The following is a 23,700-nucleotide window of genomic DNA, read 5'->3' as shown; positions in this document are numbered from 1 at the left end:
GGTGAAGTCAGTACTCGCTGATGCAGGGGTACAGGAATCACCAGGCAGTACTCGATCAGCAGTCGTCTCTCTAAATTGGTTAGAGAACTACCCCATAGATGACATCCTGCAGAGAGGTAATTGGCGCCAAGAAGCTACTTTTAAGACATTTTACCAGAGACCGATAGACACACAGACTTCTACAGCGGGGGAACAAAATATGTTGACCTCTCTATTCAGCCCGGTGCACTGAGCCTAAAAGCAAGGAGATGTTATACCTACCTAATTCTCATGTTAGGTTCATCCACCTTATCTTGCAGGATCTATCTTGCTTTACCAGGTGATAACAAACAGATATCTCAAGGGACTTCAGAGTCAATAGCGAATAATGAAAGGAGTTTTACCTACCATTAAAACCCTTATTATTCTTGTTGACTCTGAAGTCCAGAGAACACCTACCTGGTTTCCTTGAGACATATCAAATTGAATACCAAAGACAAAGCACGCCACGATACAAGCGTCAGTCCTGCCAGCCGGTAAAAAACAAGATGAACAACCAGAGAGGTAAATAATCGAAAAGAAAAGGGGGTAAAAAGGGGCCAGCGCAGAAGAACACAAGGCAAAAATACGATCAACATCTCAAGGGATTTCAGAGTCAACAAGAATAATAAGAGTTTTAATGGTAGGTAAAACTCCTTTCATTTATTCGATCGTAATATAGACATTTTATGCTTTCATACACATTCGAGGTGTAAAGGGAGAAACGAAGGAAAATGCTGGGCGAGCTCTGTTTCTCGATACATATCCTCGAAGGAAACGTCAACGTCCAGCTTCAGCATTGAATGAAAAAAAAATGAATTTGATTTTCGAAATTTCCGAAAAAAAGTTTTATCAAGCTGCTGATGGAATTAAAAAAGTCCATAAATATAAAATGCACAAGTTTTAATCGCACCTGAAGTAGATTCATAAAAATTACTATATCGATGGTTTTGTGAACTCTTTCAGCGGAACTACGTAGCCTCCCACAAGTCTAAAAGCGTAAGGATGGAACCAGGCACTTCCTCTCGACTGCACCAATTCATAATAATTTATGAAGAACTGAATTTTTTAGAAATCTGAATAAGAATAATATACCAACATGACGTCTATACAATATTACACAATTACCACTACGTACCTACTTAATTATTGATAAGTACTCATTAGGTACTTCATAAAACTACATTTTTCGTGTCGTATTCGAAAAATGTAATATCTTACTGTGAAATAAAATATAAATCTATTAAAATAATTAATGTCTATAATTAGCATACACACTTTTTACTTTTAAACACAAATCATGTCCCTATTTCAACCTCCTGCTTTACAATATGAAAAATAACAAACATTTTGACGTCTGACTGGCAATACTGTACAGAATTATTGTCAATGGCCATAGATAATAATATACGTTCAACAGAAAACCAAAATAGCAGGTGACGTCACTATTTATCTACAACATCGGTACCTAGTGCAGACTAATCACCTATAATGGAGGTAAAACGCGAACCGAAGGATAGTGAATCAGTCGAGGAAGGTCAGAGTTGGTCTGATCTAGCGATCAAAACATCGAACAGCCCGGAAGCCAGCCCTTACCCGTTGAAGCAAGAGATCGTTGACGATGCCATCTGTATGTTTGAGGTTAGTTTTTCAGAACTTATTTTACGTGTCCTTAGACCGTTAGATACAGTCATGCCTCGTGAAAGTATACCTAATGTAGAATTTACTCTATATTTATTTAAATTAGGTAGGTACCTATCTTTCTTTCGACTCCGTATTATATTCAGCAACGCGATAAGTAAAATGGGATAATTCCTAACCTAACATAACACGTGTTTAAATTTGCATCCTATATTATCTCTACACGCTCGAAAATTAAACATTGTTGAAGCTCAGCCAGACGGCAACCCGCTTCTTTTTAGTTTTGTGTTTCCCAATTGTTATTAAATTCGACTGTAGTGAGGAAACATGACGTAACCCTCAGTTTTTTAAAAATGGTTTTATTTTATAGTAACATTGGCCACGAATAAAAACAGGTTGTGTCCAAATGACGTAAGCTGAAAAAGCTGGTTTATTTTCTTAACTTAGATGGCATTTTATTAAAAAAAGATGGAAGTGAAGTGGGAATAATGATAATTTTTGTTGGTTTTTCTTTAATTAATATCAGATTAAGAATAACGAAAACAAATTATTGATTATCATGCACTTCACATGTTTTTGTATATGTTGTATTTTAACTTTGACCAAAAAACACAACAAAAACCGTTTTTGTGCCATTTGTAAAATTTTATTTGTATGGATTACATACATCCTATCTCCTTCGTAGAGTCGAATGCAAAGACCTTAGTTGTAATTCACAATCACAATAACGTCCTCTTCCATTATTAACTAGTACTTTCTGAATTAGTACAACCATCTTCTTCTTCTATTCGTATGCGTGCTTATACCATTCATCCGATTGCGATGAATTTTTGACCAGTTGTTGTGCGCACGCCCGCGAAGGTTTCTAAATTAGTACAAACATCTTCTTCTTTTTATATGCGTATGCGTTCCTATACCATTCATCTGATTGCAATGAGATTTTGATCAAGTGTTGTGCTCACGCCCGCAAAGGTTTCTGAATTGATACAACTATTTTCTTTTTCTTCTATTCTATCTTCTTCTATTCGTATGCGTGCTTATACCATTTATCCGATTGCGATGAAATGTTGACCAGTTGTTGTGCACACGCCGCGAAGGTTTCTGAATTATTACAACCATCTTCTTCTATTCGTATGCGTTCCTATACCGTTCATCGGATTGCAATTAAACTTTGGTGAGTTGTTGTGCGCACACCTGCGACGGTTTCTGAATTAGTACAACCATCTTTTCCTTCTTCTATTTGTATGCGTTCCTATACCATTCATCCAAATACAATGAAACTTTAGTAAGTTGTCGTGCGCAACTATAAAATCATATTCTTATTCTTTTCGCATCCTATACCATTCATCCGATTGCGATTATTTTGTTGGCAGTTGTTGTGCGCACACCGAAGGTTTCTGAACAAGTATTATATACAATACAGAGTTTGTTGTTTGTTTGTTCCATCCAATTTTGTTTTTTTTACTACATGTTAATAACATTAATAACGTTTGCATATTTTATATTTGATTTTAATTTAGTATTCTTTTGTTTGACCTTTACTTCTATTAGAATTATATATATATGCAAAATTTGCAAGTATTTTGTTAAAAACAGCTAGTAAAAATGATTATTGGTAGGTATAAAAATAATCTCTATTGAAGTATTTAAATACGAATACGGATTGCGCCTTGGCTGTTACTATTAGAATAATATTTATTTTTTCTTTATTATTTCATCCCTTATTATGTTTTATAAGTATAATATATTTTTATAAACATCAATTTTTGTAAATAAAAATAAATGTGAAATACTTGAAATCAATTTGAATTATTTGAGCGGTAGTAGACGATGGGGGAGGCCTTAATCCATCAGTGGAGTTAAATCTGTTGAGGAAGATTGCGATATTGTTACATATTATTATTATTTATTTATTTTTAGAACCCTGCAACTAAAAGTAATGTAAAATCCGAGACTGACAATGAAGGTGGAGATAACAATGAGATGTTTGTTGAAAACCGAATGCGCCCGGACATTTATGACGATTCGAAACCCGGATGCTCATATGGGCAACACACGACGATATATCAGGTTCGTTTGTATATCGTCTTGCATGCCATTTTATTCCAGTATGCTCTTCACTTGATGATCAGTGGACATTGGACATTTTAGCATTTAGCCACAGACAGTATGTGCCAACAAGTTGTTAGAGAGCTGTGATTAATATTATTAATCCCTCCACTGATTTGGACCGTAAAGCGTCAATGACATTGAGCTACTTTACGAGCTGCGTGTTGGCGAATTCACAATCTGCCTGTAAAGTCGACCAGTGTCATCATTGAACAAGCTAACAAGCAGATTGTAAACAATCTTCAGAAAAAAAGTTGAAAGACGGTCAACTTTACACGCTACACGCTGGCGTGTGGGCCTACTGCGTCTGCGCAGTAGAGCGTAGTAGCGACCTCCCGGTAAAAACGAACAACGTTTTGTCAAAATAGTCGCTAGCTTGTTGGCTTTTTAGCGAATAGAAAGTTTTGTCTGTCATCATCACAATCGCGGTAGCTGAATCGTCCGCTTTTAAATTCCCTAACAAACAGCACGTAAAGCATCTCAATGTTGTTGACGCATTACATGACTGACTGACAACATAATAAAAAGCGCAGAAACAAAACCACACAAAGGTTTCCGTTACAACGTTTCAAAAGAAAGTATGTACCTATCAATACTTTTTATCGGATCATTAGTAAGAATTTATATTTGTTGAATAACTATTTCTTTTGTTTAACGAAAAATTCACAAGATTTACGAATGTAACATTCTAATTTTATTATTGAACATGCATAATTTTGAAATCACTTCTGGGAAAATATATTATAACCTAACTGTATATCTTGGGTTTCGCGCCCGTGCGAATAGTCCACTATGCTACACCTGCCATACTTCCTCGTTAATTGCGAAAAATTGTAGCTATTAGCCCTTAATATTCTCTGAAGCGCTTTCCAAATTTAGCTACTATTGGCGATCGGCGTTATCATTTTAAATCAAAGTAGATACTTCTTTCATTTTTACCGATGTCAAGGATCACTCCAAAATGTTCTGTTGTAACTTACTTGCTAATAATTGTAATCATTTCTTTTATTAAACGGATTATTCACAAGATTTAAAAATGTAACTTTCTAATTATTGAACATACATAATTTTGAAAACACTTCTGATACTGGAGGGCGTTAATAGTAAGTAAGAGGGTCTTAGAGAACAATAATAAAAAATGTCGCAATTAAGAATGGTAGCTGTATCACAGTCTAGTATGCGCACGGGCGCAAACCCAATAGATGTGCAATTCCTACCGGCAGACTTACTTTTTCAAAAAAAAATCTTCTAGTTTTAATTTTTATATTTATATTTATTATTTAAAATTATGTATGTTCGTTATTAGTTGTCGTAGTCATGGTAAATAATGTCGATAAGTACTCTCATAAAATGCTGTAACAAGAATCAGACCAAAACGTCCATCGTGGATGCATGCAGTATTGTGTTACGTGGAATGATTTACCGATCACACCGATGAGACTTATATGATGATTTTTGTGGCTTGGTTTCGATATGTATTTTTCTTTTAGAATCAAATACTTTCTTATTTCTGTCTCCATACGAACATAAGAAACTGAATTATTTATCATTAATTTACGCAATTGAATAGAATAAAACAAAATGTATTGTTTTTTAGACTTCTACTCAGCGCCACATTAAGTGTGAGAGTCACTTGCCCATCGTGATTTTCGACAAAATTATGAAAGGGAGTAATCTCACCATGGATTCCAAATCTGCAGTCAAAGTTGAGAAAACACAGCATCCCAAGATGACTATAGATGAACTAAACTTTAAACAAGAAATACAGACAATGTACTTGCCGAAAGTGGTTCAGATTAAACTGAGTAAAGTGATATATTATCCGCGTAATTTTGTTTGTAGTGTCTGTTACTCAATATTCGAATCCTCGAGTTCGCTAAAAAAACACATTGTTTTCTGTATGAAATCAATCTTAGATTACAAAACAAATAACAGTTCACGTACTGGTGAAAAACAACATCAATGCGATGTATGCTCAAAATCATTTTTGTATTTGTACAAATTAAAAATGCATAAAATGACACATACCGGTGAAAAACCATATCAATGTGATGTGTGCTCTTTTAAATCCTCTGAGGCCAGACGTCTAAAAAAACATAAAATGATACATACTCGTGAAAAACAACATCAATGCGATGTTTGCTCTTTAAAATTCTTACGTGTCAGCCATCTTAAAATACATAAAAAAACACATACTCATGAAAGGTCATATCTTTGCGATATATGTTACACAAAATTTTCACTGCCCAGCACTCTTAGAATGCATAAACTGACACATACTGGTGAAAAACCATATCAATGCAAACTGTGCTTATCAAAATTCTCCCAGCGTAGCTTATTAAAAACGCATCAAAATACCCACACTGGAGAAAAACCATATCAATGTGACCTCTGTTCATCAAAATTTTCTAAAATGAACTATTTAACAAAACATAAAAAGAGACATATTAATGCAAAAGCATATCAATGCAAAGTGTGTTCATCTAAATTCTCCCGCCTTAGCCGTCTAAAAACGCATAATGTGATACATACTGGTAACAAGCCATATGAGTGTGATGTTTGCTCTTCGAAATTTTTCTTTCTCAGGTCTCTGAAAATACATAAAATGAAACACACTGGTGACAAACCATTTCATTGCGACGTTTGCTTATCCAAATTTTGGAGGCTCGACCAACTAAAATCGCATAAAATGACACATACTGGTGAAAGACCATATCATTGCGAAGTGTGCTCAAAGAAATTTTTGCGGCTCAACAATCTAAAAAGGCATAAAATGACACACACTGGTGAAAAACCATATCAATGTGAAGAATGCTCATCAAAATTTTTGGAGCTCAGGGTTCTAAAAGTTCATAAAATGACACATACCGGTGAAAAACCATATCTATGCGATGTTTGTTCTAAGAAATTTTCGCAGTTGGGCGCTTTAAACACGCATAAAATGATACATACTGGTGAAAAGCCGTATCAATGCGATGTTTGCTTAACAAAATTTTTGCATCCCACCAATTTAAGAATGCATAAACTTTCTCATACTAGTGAAAAACCATATCAATGCGATGTTTGCGTTTCTAAATTTTCGCATCTCAGGTATCTAAAAAAGCATAAACTCACTCATACTAGTGAAAAACCGCATCAATGCGAAGTATGCTCGAAGAAATTTTCGCGTCTCAACTATTTAAAACAGCATAAAAAGACACATACCTACAGCTGAAAAACCATGTCAATGCGATGTTTGCTCAAGTAAATTTTCTATGACGAAATATTTGAAAAAGCATTAATTGACACATTCTGTTTACTAGCTATATGAATGTAATTTTTTTCTTCTAAATTTTTGGCGATCACATGAAAAATTATGAAATCACATACTATTGAAAAACAATATGATTGCAAAGTTTGCTCGTGTAAATTTTCACAGCCTTGGTGCTTAGGAAATAAAATAAAAAATATCAGTGTAAAGGAACCATATACAATGCAATGTATGCTCATCTACATTTTAGCCGCTCAATACTCTACAAACACACAAAATGACATTGACTGGTAAAAGCAGTGGAGCACTCAGGATTTAACATTGGGGGGGGCCCAAGAAGGAGAATGTAAATTAGTCCCATAGGCTCTTTTTCTTCTTCACAGCCTAATTTATCGTTTATTGGTCTTTTGTCTATTGCACCCGGTGTACCTACAACATGGTCCCCACATCCTGAAACGGGCCCTCAGGCTAGGATATTTGGCGGGCCCCCTACCTACCGCTTAGATTAAAGGCAGTGTGAAACGCTACATTAACGTTTTTCAAATTGTGTTTTAGTTCAAATTAAGGGTACTTATACAGTGAATTATTGGCGATTTTTAATACATTTTCTTTAATAATGGAGCTGCCGAGTATCGACACATAATAAAAAAAAATATTGCACAATTATATAAGTAATTGAAAATGCTCATGGCCATGAAGTATAATAGCGCCGCAGGCTACTTTTTTGACTATTAAAGCTAATTTTTATTATTGTAAGCTAATTTTATTAGTATATTTTCTTTGTAATATATTAGTGATCTGTTAAACAAATACATTATCTAACTTTCTTATTCTTTTTTTGATCATATCCGCTCCTCAGTTCGTTCATGTTCCTAAACAGCATATTATAACACCTCTATGAATCCATGTCGCTCGACAATGTTCTATCAAAATTCCATGTCCTTTAACCATCATGTAGTTCTCCTGTATAAGTACACTATTTGGATGGTATTTAGCGAACTTCCTGGACGCCAGAATCCGGTTTGCCCGAAGAATAGGCAAGTCAGGTAGGAAGCTGCATGGTACATTCACTTATATCTTCAAACTTTAACTTTATTATCGTATTTTCATCAATATTTATATTATAACACGATCATTAAATATTATCACTTTGGATGAAAGATTTATTATTTTTAATATCTATCATTGAATCCACATAGGTGCCATTGAAGGATCTATAAACTGGATCAATTACAGAATATTGATATTTTGGGTTAACTACTTTATTGGCTAAAGAAGATTTTTTCTTTAAATGCTTATGTCGATTGTCTATTTTATCACTATTATGTGTGTTTGTTTTTTGATAAGAATTTTTATAAACCAAAAAATCATGTATTAAAAAGGAATATATTGTGAAACTATTGATTGCTAAAGATAAATAAATTACGCATTATGCACACAAAGATAAGAGTAAATAGCGCTTTTTTAATAAAGATTTTCTGAACCGAAAAAGGAGAGTCCGCCAGGCAGATGACGGTTCCCCGGGTCCTGGACGCAGAGCACGTGAGTGCATCTCAGGTCACAATAGAGTACAATATTGGATACAATACAAACAATGAAATGAAAGAAAAACAATGTGATATCCATAAATGATACGATTTTATTAGAAAAATAATACAATAATCATAATAATATAATGGTGATTGGAAAATTCTATTTATTTAAATTAAAAATATAGTACATATAATTATGTATAGTACAAATTAGCGCACTTCAGGGAATAGGTTTAGGGACAACCGTTCTTTGCTTTAGAAGTAGCTCTGTGTTTACTCGGTGTGTTGTTGAAGCTAATGGTGAAGAGTTTCTTGGATGTCCTTGTATCGATGATAATAATGATGGCTAAGTGACTTTCATACCAAATCATAGGGTTTGCAAGTCTGATTTTCTATGACTGAAGTATTCCAATCACAGTGAATATTTTCTTGCCTATAAGTTTGCATGTACAATGAGCAAACAATTTCATGTCCATGTCCACAGTGGTCAAAGATCCTCACAGTTTACATGCTTGATGTCCTGTGAAGGCAAACACACCACTGTGAAGATTAATGCGGCCCATCGACTTGTAATCAGTATTTTACAACAGCTGACTGAGTGATGCATATCGTTCTTCGTCTTCTTTGAATCATAACATGTATTGGCCTGAAAGAGGAAATCGGTGAGGTTGAAGCTGGTAAAAAAAGTCATCTGTGTAGATGTAAAAGAGCAGTTGTTGGGAAGCCAAAGTAATATTACAGCGCTGGCATTGAGATTGAATTGTATCATATCTTCACCAGATAGGTAGAATTCACTTCCCCACAAGGGGAATAATTTATAGAGCAATTGGAGTCCAGTACCCAAGAATCCAAATATGGTCATGAACTGAACTCTTCAGCTCAGCATCATTCATCTTATTAGGCTCAGCGTACTGAAACAATAGAAAATACAATATTATGGATTAATCGATACGTTTATTCCTATTTTTTATGTATTTACCACCAGGAATAAAAATACTACCTAAAGGCTAATAGTATTAATCACTAGGTATATTAAGTAAGTATATTATTTTGTACATCGAATCCTCAATATAGAGATCACAAAGCCCTTTCATCACAAACTGTATCAATTTAATTGGTACTTAATTGTTTTTTAGCAGTGCATGCACTTGCCTAATAAAAATGATAAGTTTGAAATTATTTATGACTAAATGATAAAGTAATATAATATGAGCATTGATACCTTATGGTTTCATAAGCCAGGGTAGGATCCTGGATTGTGATTTTGGAGGATGTATCTCAGCCTCTAGCAGTGAGTAAAGTTCACTGGTTCTCCAGGATAAAGTCATCATCTGGCCCTAGGACATGAATGTGAACATCATTACTATCGTCAGGGTTATATCCTCCACCAGCATCGACATCATTATCAAAGGCAGGCAAAGGCTGACTATGGCCTCAATGATGTATACCGATGCCAATAGGTATACCTCTAAAAAATGTTGAGACGCCACTGTCCAAGAAAGTCAGCAAATCCTATCTCTAGCCTCCGCGTGGCGTCCCCCGGGCAATGCAGATAATGTGCTGTATAACGCAACATAATATCTGTAGCTAATAGAGAAGGGTGCAAGGCGAAACTCTGGCGCCTTAAAACGAGAGACCTTTGGCTACGGGAAGGATCACCCAGACAGAAAAACCACACACCAACCCGTCTGGACAGCGTGGTGTGTTATGTCCAAAACCTTCATATGAAAACAAAAACTTCTAGAACCCGGCCCTCATTCTCCGGAGGCCAACCTGATACTGATCACGGCAGCGATCAGCGAAGGAAGGCAGAGGGTGCTAAAAATCCCCGGAGACCCGGAAAAGGCTGCCAACAGATGACCATTGCTACATATAACGCAAGAACATTGTCCAGCGATGCCAAACTTGTAGAGTTTCAAGAAGAGCTCCGGAATATCCACTGGGATGTTGTCGGACTCAGCGAAGTAAGGCGTAAAGGTGAGAGTATTATTACTTTACAAAGCGGACATGTGCTGTACTCCAAAGGAACCGATGAAGGACGCACGAGCGGTGTTGGATTTGTTGTCAACAAAGCCTGGAGGGACCGCATAGTCGAGTTCAACTGCATTTCTGACAGGGTCGCAAGCGTGATACTTAAAATCAATGCTAGGTACCGCATTCAGATTTTGCAAGTATATGCTCCGACACAGAGCTATCCTGATGAAAAAGTGGAAGAGTTTTACGAGGAAATAACATCCTTGAAAAATAAAAGTAAATGCCACTTCAACATCATAATGGGAGATTTCAATGCACGTATTGGATCATACCAAAGAGATGACGTAGCGGTCGGACATTTCGGACATGGCTCAAGGGATGGTAGAGGGGACATGCTTGTGGAGTTTGCTGAAACCAACAATCTTCACATCATGAATTCCTTTTTTCAACATAAACCTACACGTAAATGGACGTGGAGAAGCCCGACAGGAAGGACCAGCGAAATCGATTACATCCTCACTGACAGAAAATATACATTTTTAAACTGTAAGGTGATCAATCAGTTTAACACCGGCAGTGATCACCGGATGGTGAGATGTAAGATAAGATTGAACGTCAAATCAGAAAGATCCAAACTGCAGAAGAAGTCAAATGCTCGCGTATACCTGCAGAACAATACTGAATTCCAAAATGAACTCAAAAATGCACTATCGGCTTTCTTAGATGAGAACGAAACCGTTTCCCTATCCAACGCGGAGGATATAACGAATATTATTCTACAATGTGCAGAAAAAACAGGCGTAAAAAGCTCAGAAGTTACACCTTCCACCAAGCTTTCGAAGGCAACATTGAATCTTATGGAGCAGAGAAGGAAAACCAAGAGCGATAGACAGGCGCAAAACGATATGGAGTTTTCATCACTTTGCAAAACCCTCCGAAGGAAGATTAGAGAAGACCTTCGTAAATTCAATGTAAACCTCATACAAGCAATTGTGAAAGCAGGCAGAAGTTTAAACAAAAACAAGCAATGCTTGTCGATAGGAAAACGTCAAATCACAGCACTAAAAGCAAAAGATGGTTCTATCGTCAGAAATTGGGAACACTTGTTAAGCCGAGTTGAAGAGTTCTACAGCGATCTCTACAGTGATGACACTGACAATACGACTATAGACTTAGATCTTCAGAGAAATGGAAATTCGGAAGACCATACTCCCGAAATTACATCCTGGGAAGTAACCCATGCTTTAAATTACATGAAAAGTGGGAAAGCCCCCGGGGAAGACGGTTTAACGATAGATATCCTCAAAAAAGCAGGAAAGGATGCAAATGAAGTACTTGCACAATTGTTCACAGCCTGCATATGCAAAGAGGATGTCCCAGAGGTATGGAAAAATGCCAGCATTGTCATTCTTCACAAAAAAGGTGACAGAGAAGACCTAGCAAATTATCGTCCAATAAGTCTACTCCCTATTCTCTACAAGACGTTCACAAAAATTCTCTCAAACCGTCTGCAAAATGTACTAGACGAGAACCAACCGAGAGAACAAGCCGGATTTAGAGGAGGATACAGCACTATGGACCATATCCAAGTCGTCAGAGAAATCATAGAGCGGTACCAGGAATACAAACTGCCACTATGCATGGGTTTTATAGACTATGAGAAGGCGTTTGATTCGATAAAGAAATGTTCAATACTCGACGCACTCAGAAAACAAGGAATCCCTGGACGCTATATAAATATTTTCAATAATATATACAGTAGCGCAACAGCATCTGTAAATCTCCATAAACCATCGCGCAGATTTCCTATCAGCAAAGGAGTCCGACAAGGTGATACAATCTCACCTAAACTATTTACAGCTACCCTTGAAGACTTATTCAGGCAACTTGACTGGAATGACAAAGGGATCCCCATAAATGGAGAATACCTGAGTCATCTGCGCTTTGCCGATGACATAGTAATTTTCTCGCAAGACTCAGAAGACCTCCAAAGCAGAATGCAGGAACTCGCTGAAGTAAGCAACAAAGTAGGTTTGAAAATAAATGTAACAAAGACGAAAGTCATGTTCAACTGCTTTGCAGGCCAAAAAGAGATCCTCATCAATGGCACTCAGCTCGAACAGGTGAAAAGCTACATCTATCTGGGACAACAAGTATCTATAGATGGATGTATATTTGATGAAATTGTTCGCAGAGTAAAGCTAGGCTGGAGTGCTTTTGGCCGCCTGAATAATGTCTTCAAAAGTGACCTTCCACTGTGCCTAAAGCGCAAAGTGTTCAACCAGTGTGTGCTTCCCGTGATGACATATGCGTGTGAAACATGGACCCTAAGTAAAAGAGAGATCCAGAAACTTAGAGTAGCACAACGTGGTATGGAGAGGTGCATGCTGGGCATAACGCGAAAGGACAAAAAGAGGAATGAGTGGATAAGGAAGCAGACAAGGGTTTGCGATGTAATAGAGTTTATTAAAAGCCTTAAATGGAGATGGGCTGGACACATAGCTCGAAGAAGAGACAATCGTTGGACAAATCTAGTCATCCAGTGGTATCCAAGAAGTACAAAACGTCCACAAGGTAGACCTAGAGGCCGCTGGATCGATGAAATGATAAAGTTCTGCGGAAGTACGTGGCAACGCAATGCACAGGACCGAGAGAAGTGGAAGCAACTTGAAGAGGCCTTCATCCAGCAGTGGATAGATTCAGGCTGATGATGATGATGATATCCTCCACCAGCATCGACATCATTATCATTCAAAATATCACCAATATGCTAGCCATTCAAGGATTCGTCTAAATGAAAACAAAAAACATAACCTCAATAAATTAAATATACTACCCAATGTCAAAATATATCACTCAAGACCTGAGTTACACATGTGTGTACCGAATTTTGAATCTATGATTATAATATTTTACAAAAGTGTTAAAATAATTTAAAGTATACAGAATATTACTATGATTCATAGTGAAACTAAACACATCATTGGTTTTTAATAGAAATAAGTATTAATATTTAATTAAAAGCACTTACTTGTCAGAGTTGACTTTTTAGCCGCCATTTTTGTCTTCTGCGAATATCCATCACTTCAAAGTCAAAATAGCAATTTATTTTTAAACTACATGGGCTAGTGTTTTGATCTAGTGGTAGAAAAATATACTATCTATACCATTGTATTCAAATGCGGTTCAAGTATCCATTCAAATCAGTAGTAAAAAATATTTAAAATACGTCCACATATGTGTACCTCAAGACGCAAGAGAATAATATCTCCCTACCTGATTGAGGGTTGAGGTCAAAAATCTGGGTAACCCACGGCATGTAATATTTTCTCTTAACTACTTTTATTGACTAAAGAAGATTTTTCTTTAAATACTTACTTCAAACATTTTAGTTAAACATATTTTAGTTGATTACAGTAGGTAATACCAAAAAATACATTCCACATTCACCCACTTTAATGTAGAAAAACAAAACAAATCACAAGATGGCCGCCGTTAGTGTTAAAACACAGCGGTAGAGCGTATAACCGTAGGTATATTATAGACAGGTGTGTCTTTTTTTGGGAATTACATACAGGGTTATACGTTTGAGTTTCAAGCGCCGCTACCCGCGCGCTCATCTGGCCTTGCACTTCGATATTCTAAGGAGCATTCAAAGCCGACTCAAGTACAAGCCAAGGCATTCGGAAACTTATCGACAACGAGTGGTCCTACCTTTCCTGCCCCTCCCTTTGCTGTATATGGTTGACCAATCATTATTCTATAGAGTGCCTATACTGACGTGGCTGTCGTGTTCACTTGTTGGAGCATATTTATTGAATTCTTTAAAAACTGAATCTTGAGACCTTGGAGTTTATGTGATATGATGGTTTTGTGTTTATTAATAATTTCAAGTGATGATAAACGTTAGTAAACTTCTTCTGTGTATAATATCATAATACAGTAAGAAGCTTGCTAAATGCAGTCAGTTCTAAACGACAATAACAAATAACTTATATATTATATACTCTTCAGTCTACACTATAGAATATTAAACGTCGCTTGTTAGTACATTATTAAAAGTATGATAAAAAAATATATAAAATTATTTTAAAGTTAGTACGTTTTTACTAAAAATACTTTTTTATTGTGTGGCTTTTCAAAATGGCAAACCTTGTCACGCAGATTTGATTATCAAACAAACATTTTATAAATGTTGTTAAATCTTTTGTATTTTCAGCCATTATCATAATTAGTAATACATATTAGTATAGAGGAAGACGTTGATATGCTCGTACAATTATAAATAATTATGTTTACGCCAGTTTGAGGTCATGTTTACGATAAAGCGTTTCGTAACTATCACTCATTAACCTTAATGTTGAAAGCTAAGTATTATAATTTAATATTCGAAACGAGAAAGGTCTTATAATTATTTGGTTTTGTTTTCAAATCAATATGTCAGGCAATCTCAATCAAATAAAAAACAAATATTTTTTAAATATAAGTAAGTACCTACCTACTATATAAAATAGTTAGTACTCGATTTTTCTTTCAAAATGAAATGTTCGCGTGCCATAGCTTCGTTATCCGTCTAGTAAAGTATTAATTTTTAATGCCTGCCGACGAAGAATTTTATTTTTATTTGATCGTAATATAGACATTTTATGCTTTCATACACAGTCGAGGTGTAAAGGGAGAAACGAAGGAATTCGCTGGGCGAGCGCTGTTTCTCGATACATATCCTCGAAGGAAACGTCAACGTCCATCTTTGGTATTGACTGAAAAAAAAATGAATTTGATTTTCTAAATTTCCGAAAATAAGTTTTATCAAGATGCTGATGGAATACTTTTAAAAAAGTATATATAAAAAGCACAAGTATTAATCGCACCTGAAGCAGATTCATAAAATTTACTATATCGATGGTTTTGTGAACTCTTTCAGCGGAACAACGTAGCCTCCCACAAGTCTAAAAGCCAAAGCGTAAGGATGGAACCAGGCACTTACTTTCGAATGCACCAATTCATAATAATAATTTATGAAGAACTGATTTTTTTGGAAATCTGAATTAGAATAATATACCTACATGACGTCTATACAATATTACACAATTACCACTAGGTACTTACTTAATTATTAATAAGTACTCATTAGGTACCTACTTCATAAAACTACATTTTTCGTGTCGTATTCGAAAAATATAATATCTTACTGTGAAATAAAATATAAATCTATTAAAATAATAAATGTCTATAATTAGCATACACACTTTTTACTTTTAAACACAAATCATGTCCCTATTTCAACCTGCTGCTTTACAAATAACAAACATTTTGACGTCTGGCGGGCAATACTGTGCAGAATTATTGTCAATGGCCATAGATAATAATATACGTTCAACAGAAAACCAAAATAGCAGGTGACGTCACTTATCAATTATTTATCTATAACGTCGGTACCTAGTGCAAACTAATCACATATAATGGAGGTAAAACGCGAACCGAAAGATAGTGAATCAGGCGAGGAAGGTCAGAGTTGGTCTGATCTAGCGATCAAAACATCGAACAGCCCGGAAGCCAGCCCTTACCCCTTGAAGCAAGAGATTGTTGTCGATGCCATCTTTATGTTTGAGGTTAGTTTTTCAGAACTTATTTTACGTGTATTTTAGACCGTTAGATACAATCATTCCTCGTGAAAGTATACGTTCAACAGAAAACCAATATAGCATGTGACGTCACTTATCAATTTATCTACAACGTCGGTACCTAGTGCAGACTAATCACCTATACTGGAGGTAAAACGCGAACCGAAAGATAGTGAATCACGCGAAGAAAGTCAGAGTTTGTATGATCTAACGATCAAAACATCGAACAGCCCGGAAGCCAGCCCTTATCCATTGAAGCAAGAGATTGTTGACGATGCCATCTGTATGTTTGGGGTTAGTTTTTCAGAACTTATTTTACGGTCTTTAGACCGTTAGATACAATGATGCCTCGTGAAAGTATACCTTATTTAGAATTTGCTCAATATTTATTAAAATTAGGTAGGTACCTATCGTTGTTTCGACTCCGTATTATATTCAGCAACGCGATAAGTAAAATGGGATAATTCCTAACCTAACTTAACACGTGTTTAAATTTTCATCCTACATTATCTCTACACGCTCGAAAATTAAACATTGTTGAAGCTCAGCCAGACGGTAACCCGCTTCTTTTTAGTTTTGTGTTTCCCAATTGTTATTAAATTCGACTGTAGTGAGGAAACATGACGTAACCCTCAGTTTTTTAAAAATGGTTTTATTTTATAGTAACATTGGCCACGAATAAAAACAGGTTGTGTCCAAATGACGTAAGTTGAAAAAGCTGGTTGATTATCTAAACTTAGAAGGCATTTAAAAAAAAGATGGAAGTGAAGTGGGAAGAACGAACATTTTTGTTGGGTTTTCTTTAATTAACTCAATAATTAACATCAGATTAAGAATAACGAAAACAAATTATTGATTATCATGCACATTCACGTTTATGTATATTTTGTATTTTAACTTTGACCGAAAACCACAACAAAAACCGTTTTTGTGCCATCTGTAAAATTTAATTTGTGTGGATTACATCCATCCTATTTCCTTTTTAGAGCCGAATGCAAAGACCTTAGTTGTAATTCACAATCACAATAACGTCCTCTCCCATTATTAACTAGTACTTTCTGAATTAGTACAACCATCTTCTTCTTCTATTCTATCTTCTTCTATTCGTATGCGTGCTTATACTATTCACCCGATTGCGATGAAATGTTGACCAGTTGTTGTGCGCACGCCCGTGAAGGTTTCTGAATTAGTACAACCATCTTCTTCTTCTTCTATGCGTATGCGTCCGCATACCATTCATCTGATTGCAATGAAATTTTGATCAAGTGTTGTCCTCATGCCCGCAAAGGTTTCTGAATTGATACAACTATTTTCTTTTTCTTCTATTCGTACGCGTGCTTATACCATGCATCCGATTGCGATGAAATTTTGACCAGTTGTTGTGCACACGCTGCGAAGGTTTCTGAATTATTACAAACATCTTCTTCTATTCGTATGCGTTCCTATACCGATCATCGGATTGCAATGAAACTTTGGTGAGTTATCATGCGCATGCCCACGAATATTTCTGAATTATTACAACCATCTTTTTCTTCCTCTAATCGTATGCGTTCCTATACCGTACATCCGATTGCGATTTATTCTTTTGTCAGTTGTTGTGCGCACACCTGTGACGGTTTCTGAATAAGTACAACCATCTTTTTCTTCTTCTAATCGTATGCGTTCCTATACCATTCATCCGATCGCAATGAAACTTTGGTAGTAAGTTGTTGTGCGCATGCCCATAAAGTTTTCCAAACAAGAAAATCATAATCTTCTTCTATTCGCATCCTATACCATTCATCCGATTGCGATGATTTTTTTGTCAGTTGTTGTGCGCACACCGAAGGTTTCTGAATTAGTATTATATACAATACAGAGTTTGTTGTTTGTTTATTCCATCCAATTTTGTTTTTTTTTTACTACATGTTAATACCATTAATAACGTTTGCATATTTTATATTTGATTATAATTTAGTGGTCTTTTGTTTGACCTTTACTTCTATTAGAATTATTTTCATATTGCCATATTGTATTGCACAGATATTTTAATATCTAGTATTTAGTATTTTGTTAAAAACAGCAAGTAAAAATGATTATTGCTAGTGACGTTCACCTCGGTCCTGGAATAGTCTCAAAGGTACTTTATCTTCAACCGGTCCTGCCCTCGGACCGATTAAGAACCTTTGTTTGGCTAGCTCGATACTATTCGGGGAGAGGGTGATCAACTAAAGTTCTTGATTGACACTTTTGGAATACACTTAATAAATATTATTTAACTTTATATTATTTAGGACCACTACCTAGCGATAGGTTAGTGCCTAGATCATTAATTATCTGATTGTCTTTCAAATCGAACTTATTTTCGTAAATATTTACGTAAACGTCAAAGACAGCTGACTATCTGTCACTTTTCTTAGTATCAGATGTTTTTCATAAAATGTTTTGTTGATTATTTTTCAAAATAAAAAAAAAAACTCCTTTTGGTAATTCAGTTCAAATTATTTATTAAATTATTCTCGATAATTAAATTTAATTTCCTTTCAATTAATTATAATCGACAATTATACACTTTAGTTTAATTTCAAATAATTGCATAATTATTTTATAAATCTTATTTAGATTAATTATTAAATAAAGTTAATTAATTATTATTATTTTATATTTAATTTATGTACGATCACACACTTATAACCATGAGTCGCCGACCGTAAACTTTGAGGAGCTATGCTCTTTCAAAAAAAAAAAATATATCGCGGAAATAACCTCGCTAACGATGATACGACGCAGTATTATTTACGTTATCGATTGACAACTCGAATCACACACGTCATCCGCCGTGACGTCAGACTACGACGCGACCGAAATATCTCCCGAATGAATGTCGGAGAAATATCTAAAAACTAAGCGAATTCGGATCGCCTCCGGGCACAATCTTCCGGGAATACTGAAAAATCGACGACTGAAGGTACATGAAATGCAGGACGTTATATAGGCCCACAGCGGGGAAAACCCGAGATTTTGACGTCATTCGAAATATGGACCAATGGGAGATCGTTCTACCTCCTCCACAGAGCTAATGGCCAAAATTTTGGACCAATCATAGAAAAGCCGTTTATTTCCCGGCTTTTCCAGAAAATTATGATCATTCAATAGAGTAAGAATATATAATTAGTTAATACCTATAGACGGTACAAGTTTGAAAACAATCGTGAAAGTCCTTATAGTGCTTTCGACACAAATTGACCAAATATCTGTTAGTCCGTTTATCGAGCTAACAGAAAGGAAAAATGAAAATATTTTCGCTAAAAATAATGCGTAGTAGCGGCGTGAGTCATTAAAACTACCGAACGGCTACGTATTCGCAAAGAGAATGGTAGAAATCAAACTTGTCCGTTTCTTTTATGCAGAACTTTTGCGGGCTAATTACGGATAGCCGGAAAGGGTTGCGATTAAAATTTATTCAATTATATTTATAGAACACTTCAACTTAATTGACAGATCTAAAGAATAATTTTTATTTGTAAATTAGGAGAGCAACCGAGTCCTTAGACTTACATTATCAGAATTTCCATTTTCGAAATTCCTTCATTTAACTTTTACAAAAGTAGGTACTTAAATTGGTACCCTTTTTATTACAATTCGAAATATTAATTTATTATTTAAATTGAGTGTGTGTAATCAATACTTACAAAACGTAATCATTAGATTTTAATTACGACAATATTTGATATCATAATTTATTTATTTAAGGTATTCGACTTTGGCCGCGGCGAAAACATCGCGGCTAAATTTGGAAAAATAAAATTTATTTTTATATAATTCAAAATCAGATTAAATAGAAATGGACATTTATTTACAATGTTTAGCAAATGATATCCCACAAGTCGTTTACAATTTATTATCTATTTTTAACCTTAATCCTATACATTTCAATTACTTACATTCCACCTTATAAGACCATTTGGTCCCCTTGAAAGAAAATTCATCCGTAATTCATTCTGAGGAGCTATTAGTCACTCAGATTGTACTATGGGACTCAATACACAATTGCTATAGCTTTGTTTAGAGATGGGGCACGTAGTTTCAAGTAAAATCGACATTCACGGTCGGATCGAAAAGTTGTGACGTCACTAATTTATTAAGGAAAAATGCCGGCTGATGGCCTACATTTTGGGGCCGTGTCACTAGGTATAAAAATAATCTCTATTGAAGTATTTAAATAAGCATAGGGAATTATTTAAATAATTATTGGTAAGTATACAGTATGCATATCAATTTGTGAGATTTAAATCTAATTTGCACAAATTTTTTTATTATCAGAAATAACTTATTTAGCAGCTTCAGTATTATGTTAAATTTAGTAGGATAGTATTTTATGTCCGGCCCTCCAGAACGGATTGCGCCTTGGCTGTTACTATTAGAATAGTATTTATTTATTATTTCATCCCTTATTATGTTTTATAAGTATAATATATTTTTATAAACATAAATTTTTGTAAATAAAAATAAATGTTAAAAACTTATTATTAATTATTTGAAATCAATTTGATTTATTTGAGCGGTAATAGACGATTGGGGAGGCCTTAGTCCATCAGTGGAGTAAATCTGTTGCGGAAGATCGCTATATTGTTACATAATATTATTATTTATTTTTAGAACCCTGCAACTAAAAGTAATATAAAATCCGAGACTGACAATGAAGGTGGAGATAACAATGAGATGTTTGTTGAAAACCAAATGCGCCCGGACATTTATGACGATTCGAAACCCGGATGCTCATATGGGCAACACACGACGATAGATCAGGTTCGTTTGTATATCGTCTTGCATGCCATTTTATTCCATGTGCTCTTCACTTGATGATCAGTGGAGATTGGACATTTTAACATTAAGCCACAGACAGTATGTACCTACAAGTTGTTAGAGAGCTGTGATTAATATTATTAATCCCTCCACTGATTTGGACCGTAAAGCGTCAATGACATTGAGCTACTTTACGAGCTGCTTGTTGGCGAATTTACAATCTGCCTGTAAAGTAGACCAGTGTCATCATTGAACAAGCTAACAAGCAGATTGTAAATAATCTACAGAGAAAAGTTGAAAGCCGGTCAACTTTACACGCTACAAGCTGGCGTTTGGGTCTACTGCCTCTGCGCAGTAGAGCATGGTAGCGACCTCCCGGTAAAAACGAACTACGATTTGTCAAATTAGTCGCTAGCTTGTTGGCTTCTCAGCGAATGGAAAGTTTTCTGTGTCATCATCATAATTGCAGTAGCTGAATCGCCGCTTTTAAATTCGCCAGCAAACAGCTCGTAAAGTATCTCAATGTAATTGACGCATTTCATGACTGACTGACAACATAATAAAAAGCGCAGAAACTAAACCACACAAAGGTTTCCATTACAACGTTTTAAACGAAAGTATCTATAGTACGACAATATCTTCTTGGTGACAATATCTACGTGACGGAAGGCGCTGTTGGTTTTCGACTTATGGGAGGAGGTTATTAGTTTATAATGGAAGTGCGCTTAAAAATGGGAGGAGCATGTTAGTTCACAGTTTTAACACGTAACCATGAAAATGTTATCATAGAGTACCAATCAATACTTATTATCGGATCATTATTAAGAATTGATATTCGTTTAATAACTATTTTTTTTGTTCAACGAAAAATTTACAAGATCTACGAATCTAACATTCTAATTTTATTATTGAACATGCATAATTTTGAAAACACTTCTCGGAAAATATATTGCAACCTAAAGAAATGTTTTGGTAACGAACCTGCATATCTTGGGTTTTGCGCCCGTGCGCATAGTTCACTATGCTACAGCTGCCATACTTCCTCGTTAATTGCGAAAGTTTTTGGCTATTAGCCCTTAATATTCTCTGAAGCGCTCTCCGATCTCCGAAGGCGATCAGCGTTAGTATTTTAAATCAATGTAGATACTTCTTTCATTACTTACCGATGTCAAGGATCACTCCAAAATGTTCTGTTGTAACTTACTTGAGCTTGCTAATAATTTTTATCATTTCTTTTATTACACGGATTATTCACAATATTTAAAAATGTAACATTCTAATTATTGAACATACATAATTTTGAAAACACTTCCTACCGGCTGACTTACTTTTTCAAAAAAAAATCTATTGGTTATATTTTTATATTTTTATTTACATTTATTATTTATAAATGTTTAATTATTATTTTAAATTATGTATGTTCGATATTAGTTGTCGTAGTAATGGTAATTTATGTCGATACTCTCATGCAATGCTGTAACAAGAATCAGACCAAAACGTCCATCGTGGATGCATGCAGTATTGTGTCACGTGGAATGATTTACCGATCACACCGATAAGACTTATATTATGATTTTTGTGGTTTGGTTTCGATATGTATTTTTCTTTTCGAATCAAATACTTTCATATTTCTTATCTCCAGACAACACATAATATACTGAATTATTTATCATTATTTTACGCAATTGGATAGAATAAAACAAAATGTATTGGTTTTTAGACTTCTACTCAGCGCCACATTAAGTGTGAGAGTCCCTTGCCCATCGTGATTTTCGACAGAACTATGAAAGGGCGTAATCTCACAGTCGATTCCAAATCTGCATTCCAAGTTGAGAAAACACAGCATCCCAAGATAACTATAGATGAACGAAACATTAAACAAGAAATACAGTCCACGTATTTGCCGAAGGTGGTTCAGATTAAACTGAGTAAAGTGATATGTTATCCGCGTAATTTTGTTTGTAGTGTATGTTACTCTATATTCGAATCTTTGAGTTCGCTAAAAGAACACATTGTTTTCTGTATGAAATCAATCTTAGATCACAAAACAAATAACAGTACACGTACTGCTAAAAAACAACATCAATGCGATGTATGCTCAAAATCATTTTCATCGTTATGCAAATTAAAAATGCATAAAATGACACATACCGGTGAAAAACCATATCATTGTGATGTGTGCTCTTTTAAATCCTCTGATGCCAGTCGTCTAAAAGTTCATAAAAGGAGGCATACTGGTGAAAGACCATATAAATGCGATATATGTTCAACAAAATTTTCACATCCGAACACTCTTAAAGTGCATAAAATGACACATACTGGTGAAAAACCATTTCAATGCAAACTGTGTTCATCAAAATTCTCCCAGCGTAGCTTTTTAAAAACGCATCAAAATACTCACACTGGAGAAAAACCATATCAATGTGACCTCTGTTCATCAAAATTTTCTAGCATGGACTATTTAACAAAACATAAAAAGAGACATACTAATGAAAAACCATATCAATGCGATATATGTTCAACAAAATTTTCACTGCCCGGCACTCTAAGAAAGCATAAAATGACACATACTGTTGAAAAACCATATCAATGCAAACTGTGCTTATCAAAATTCTCCCAGCGTAGCTATTTAAAAGCACACCAAAATACTCACACCGGAGAGAAACCATATGAATGTGACCTGTGTTCATCAAAATTTTCTAAAATGAGCTATTTAACAAAACATAAAAAGAGACATACTTTAACGCATTATGTGATACATACTGAT

General features: G+C 35.2%; 1 protein-coding gene across 1 annotated transcript; it reads left to right on the top strand.

The window, feature by feature from the left end:
* The first annotated feature begins 1,487 nt into the window (after positions 1–1,487).
* On the top strand, positions 1,488–7,717 carry LOC147076362 (uncharacterized). Its single transcript, XM_085940246.1, has 3 exons — positions 1,488–1,659; positions 3,580–3,729; positions 5,366–7,717. Exons 1-3 carry the CDS (start codon positions 1,510–1,512, stop codon positions 6,980–6,982), a joined length of 1,917 nt encoding a protein of 638 aa, XP_085796372.1. The 5' UTR covers positions 1,488–1,509; the 3' UTR covers positions 6,983–7,717.
* The last annotated feature ends 15,983 nt before the right edge of the window (positions 7,718–23,700 follow it).

Source organism: Rhyacophila brunnea, unplaced genomic scaffold (genome assembly GCF_057557595.1).
Source record: "Rhyacophila brunnea isolate RB1 unplaced genomic scaffold, BYU_Rbru_1.0 scaffold_13, whole genome shotgun sequence".
Lineage (NCBI taxonomy): Eukaryota > Metazoa > Arthropoda > Insecta > Trichoptera > Rhyacophilidae > Rhyacophila > Rhyacophila brunnea.
This window is presented reverse-complemented; position numbering and strand designations above follow the sequence as displayed.

What these genes read in the sequence shown, in the direction of transcription:
- LOC147076362 (XM_085940246.1), top strand. Translation starts at nt 1,510, where the DNA reads ATGGAGGTAAAACGCGAACCGAAGGATAGTGAATCAGTCGAGGAAGGT. An exon ending in ATGCCATCTGTATGTTTGAG is followed by an intron (nt 1,660 to 3,579) that starts GTTAGTTTTTCA and finishes ATTTATTTTTAG; the next exon opens with AACCCTGCAACTAAAAGTAA. An exon ending in AACACACGACGATATATCAG is followed by an intron (nt 3,730 to 5,365) that starts GTTCGTTTGTAT and finishes ATTGTTTTTTAG; the next exon opens with ACTTCTACTCAGCGCCACAT.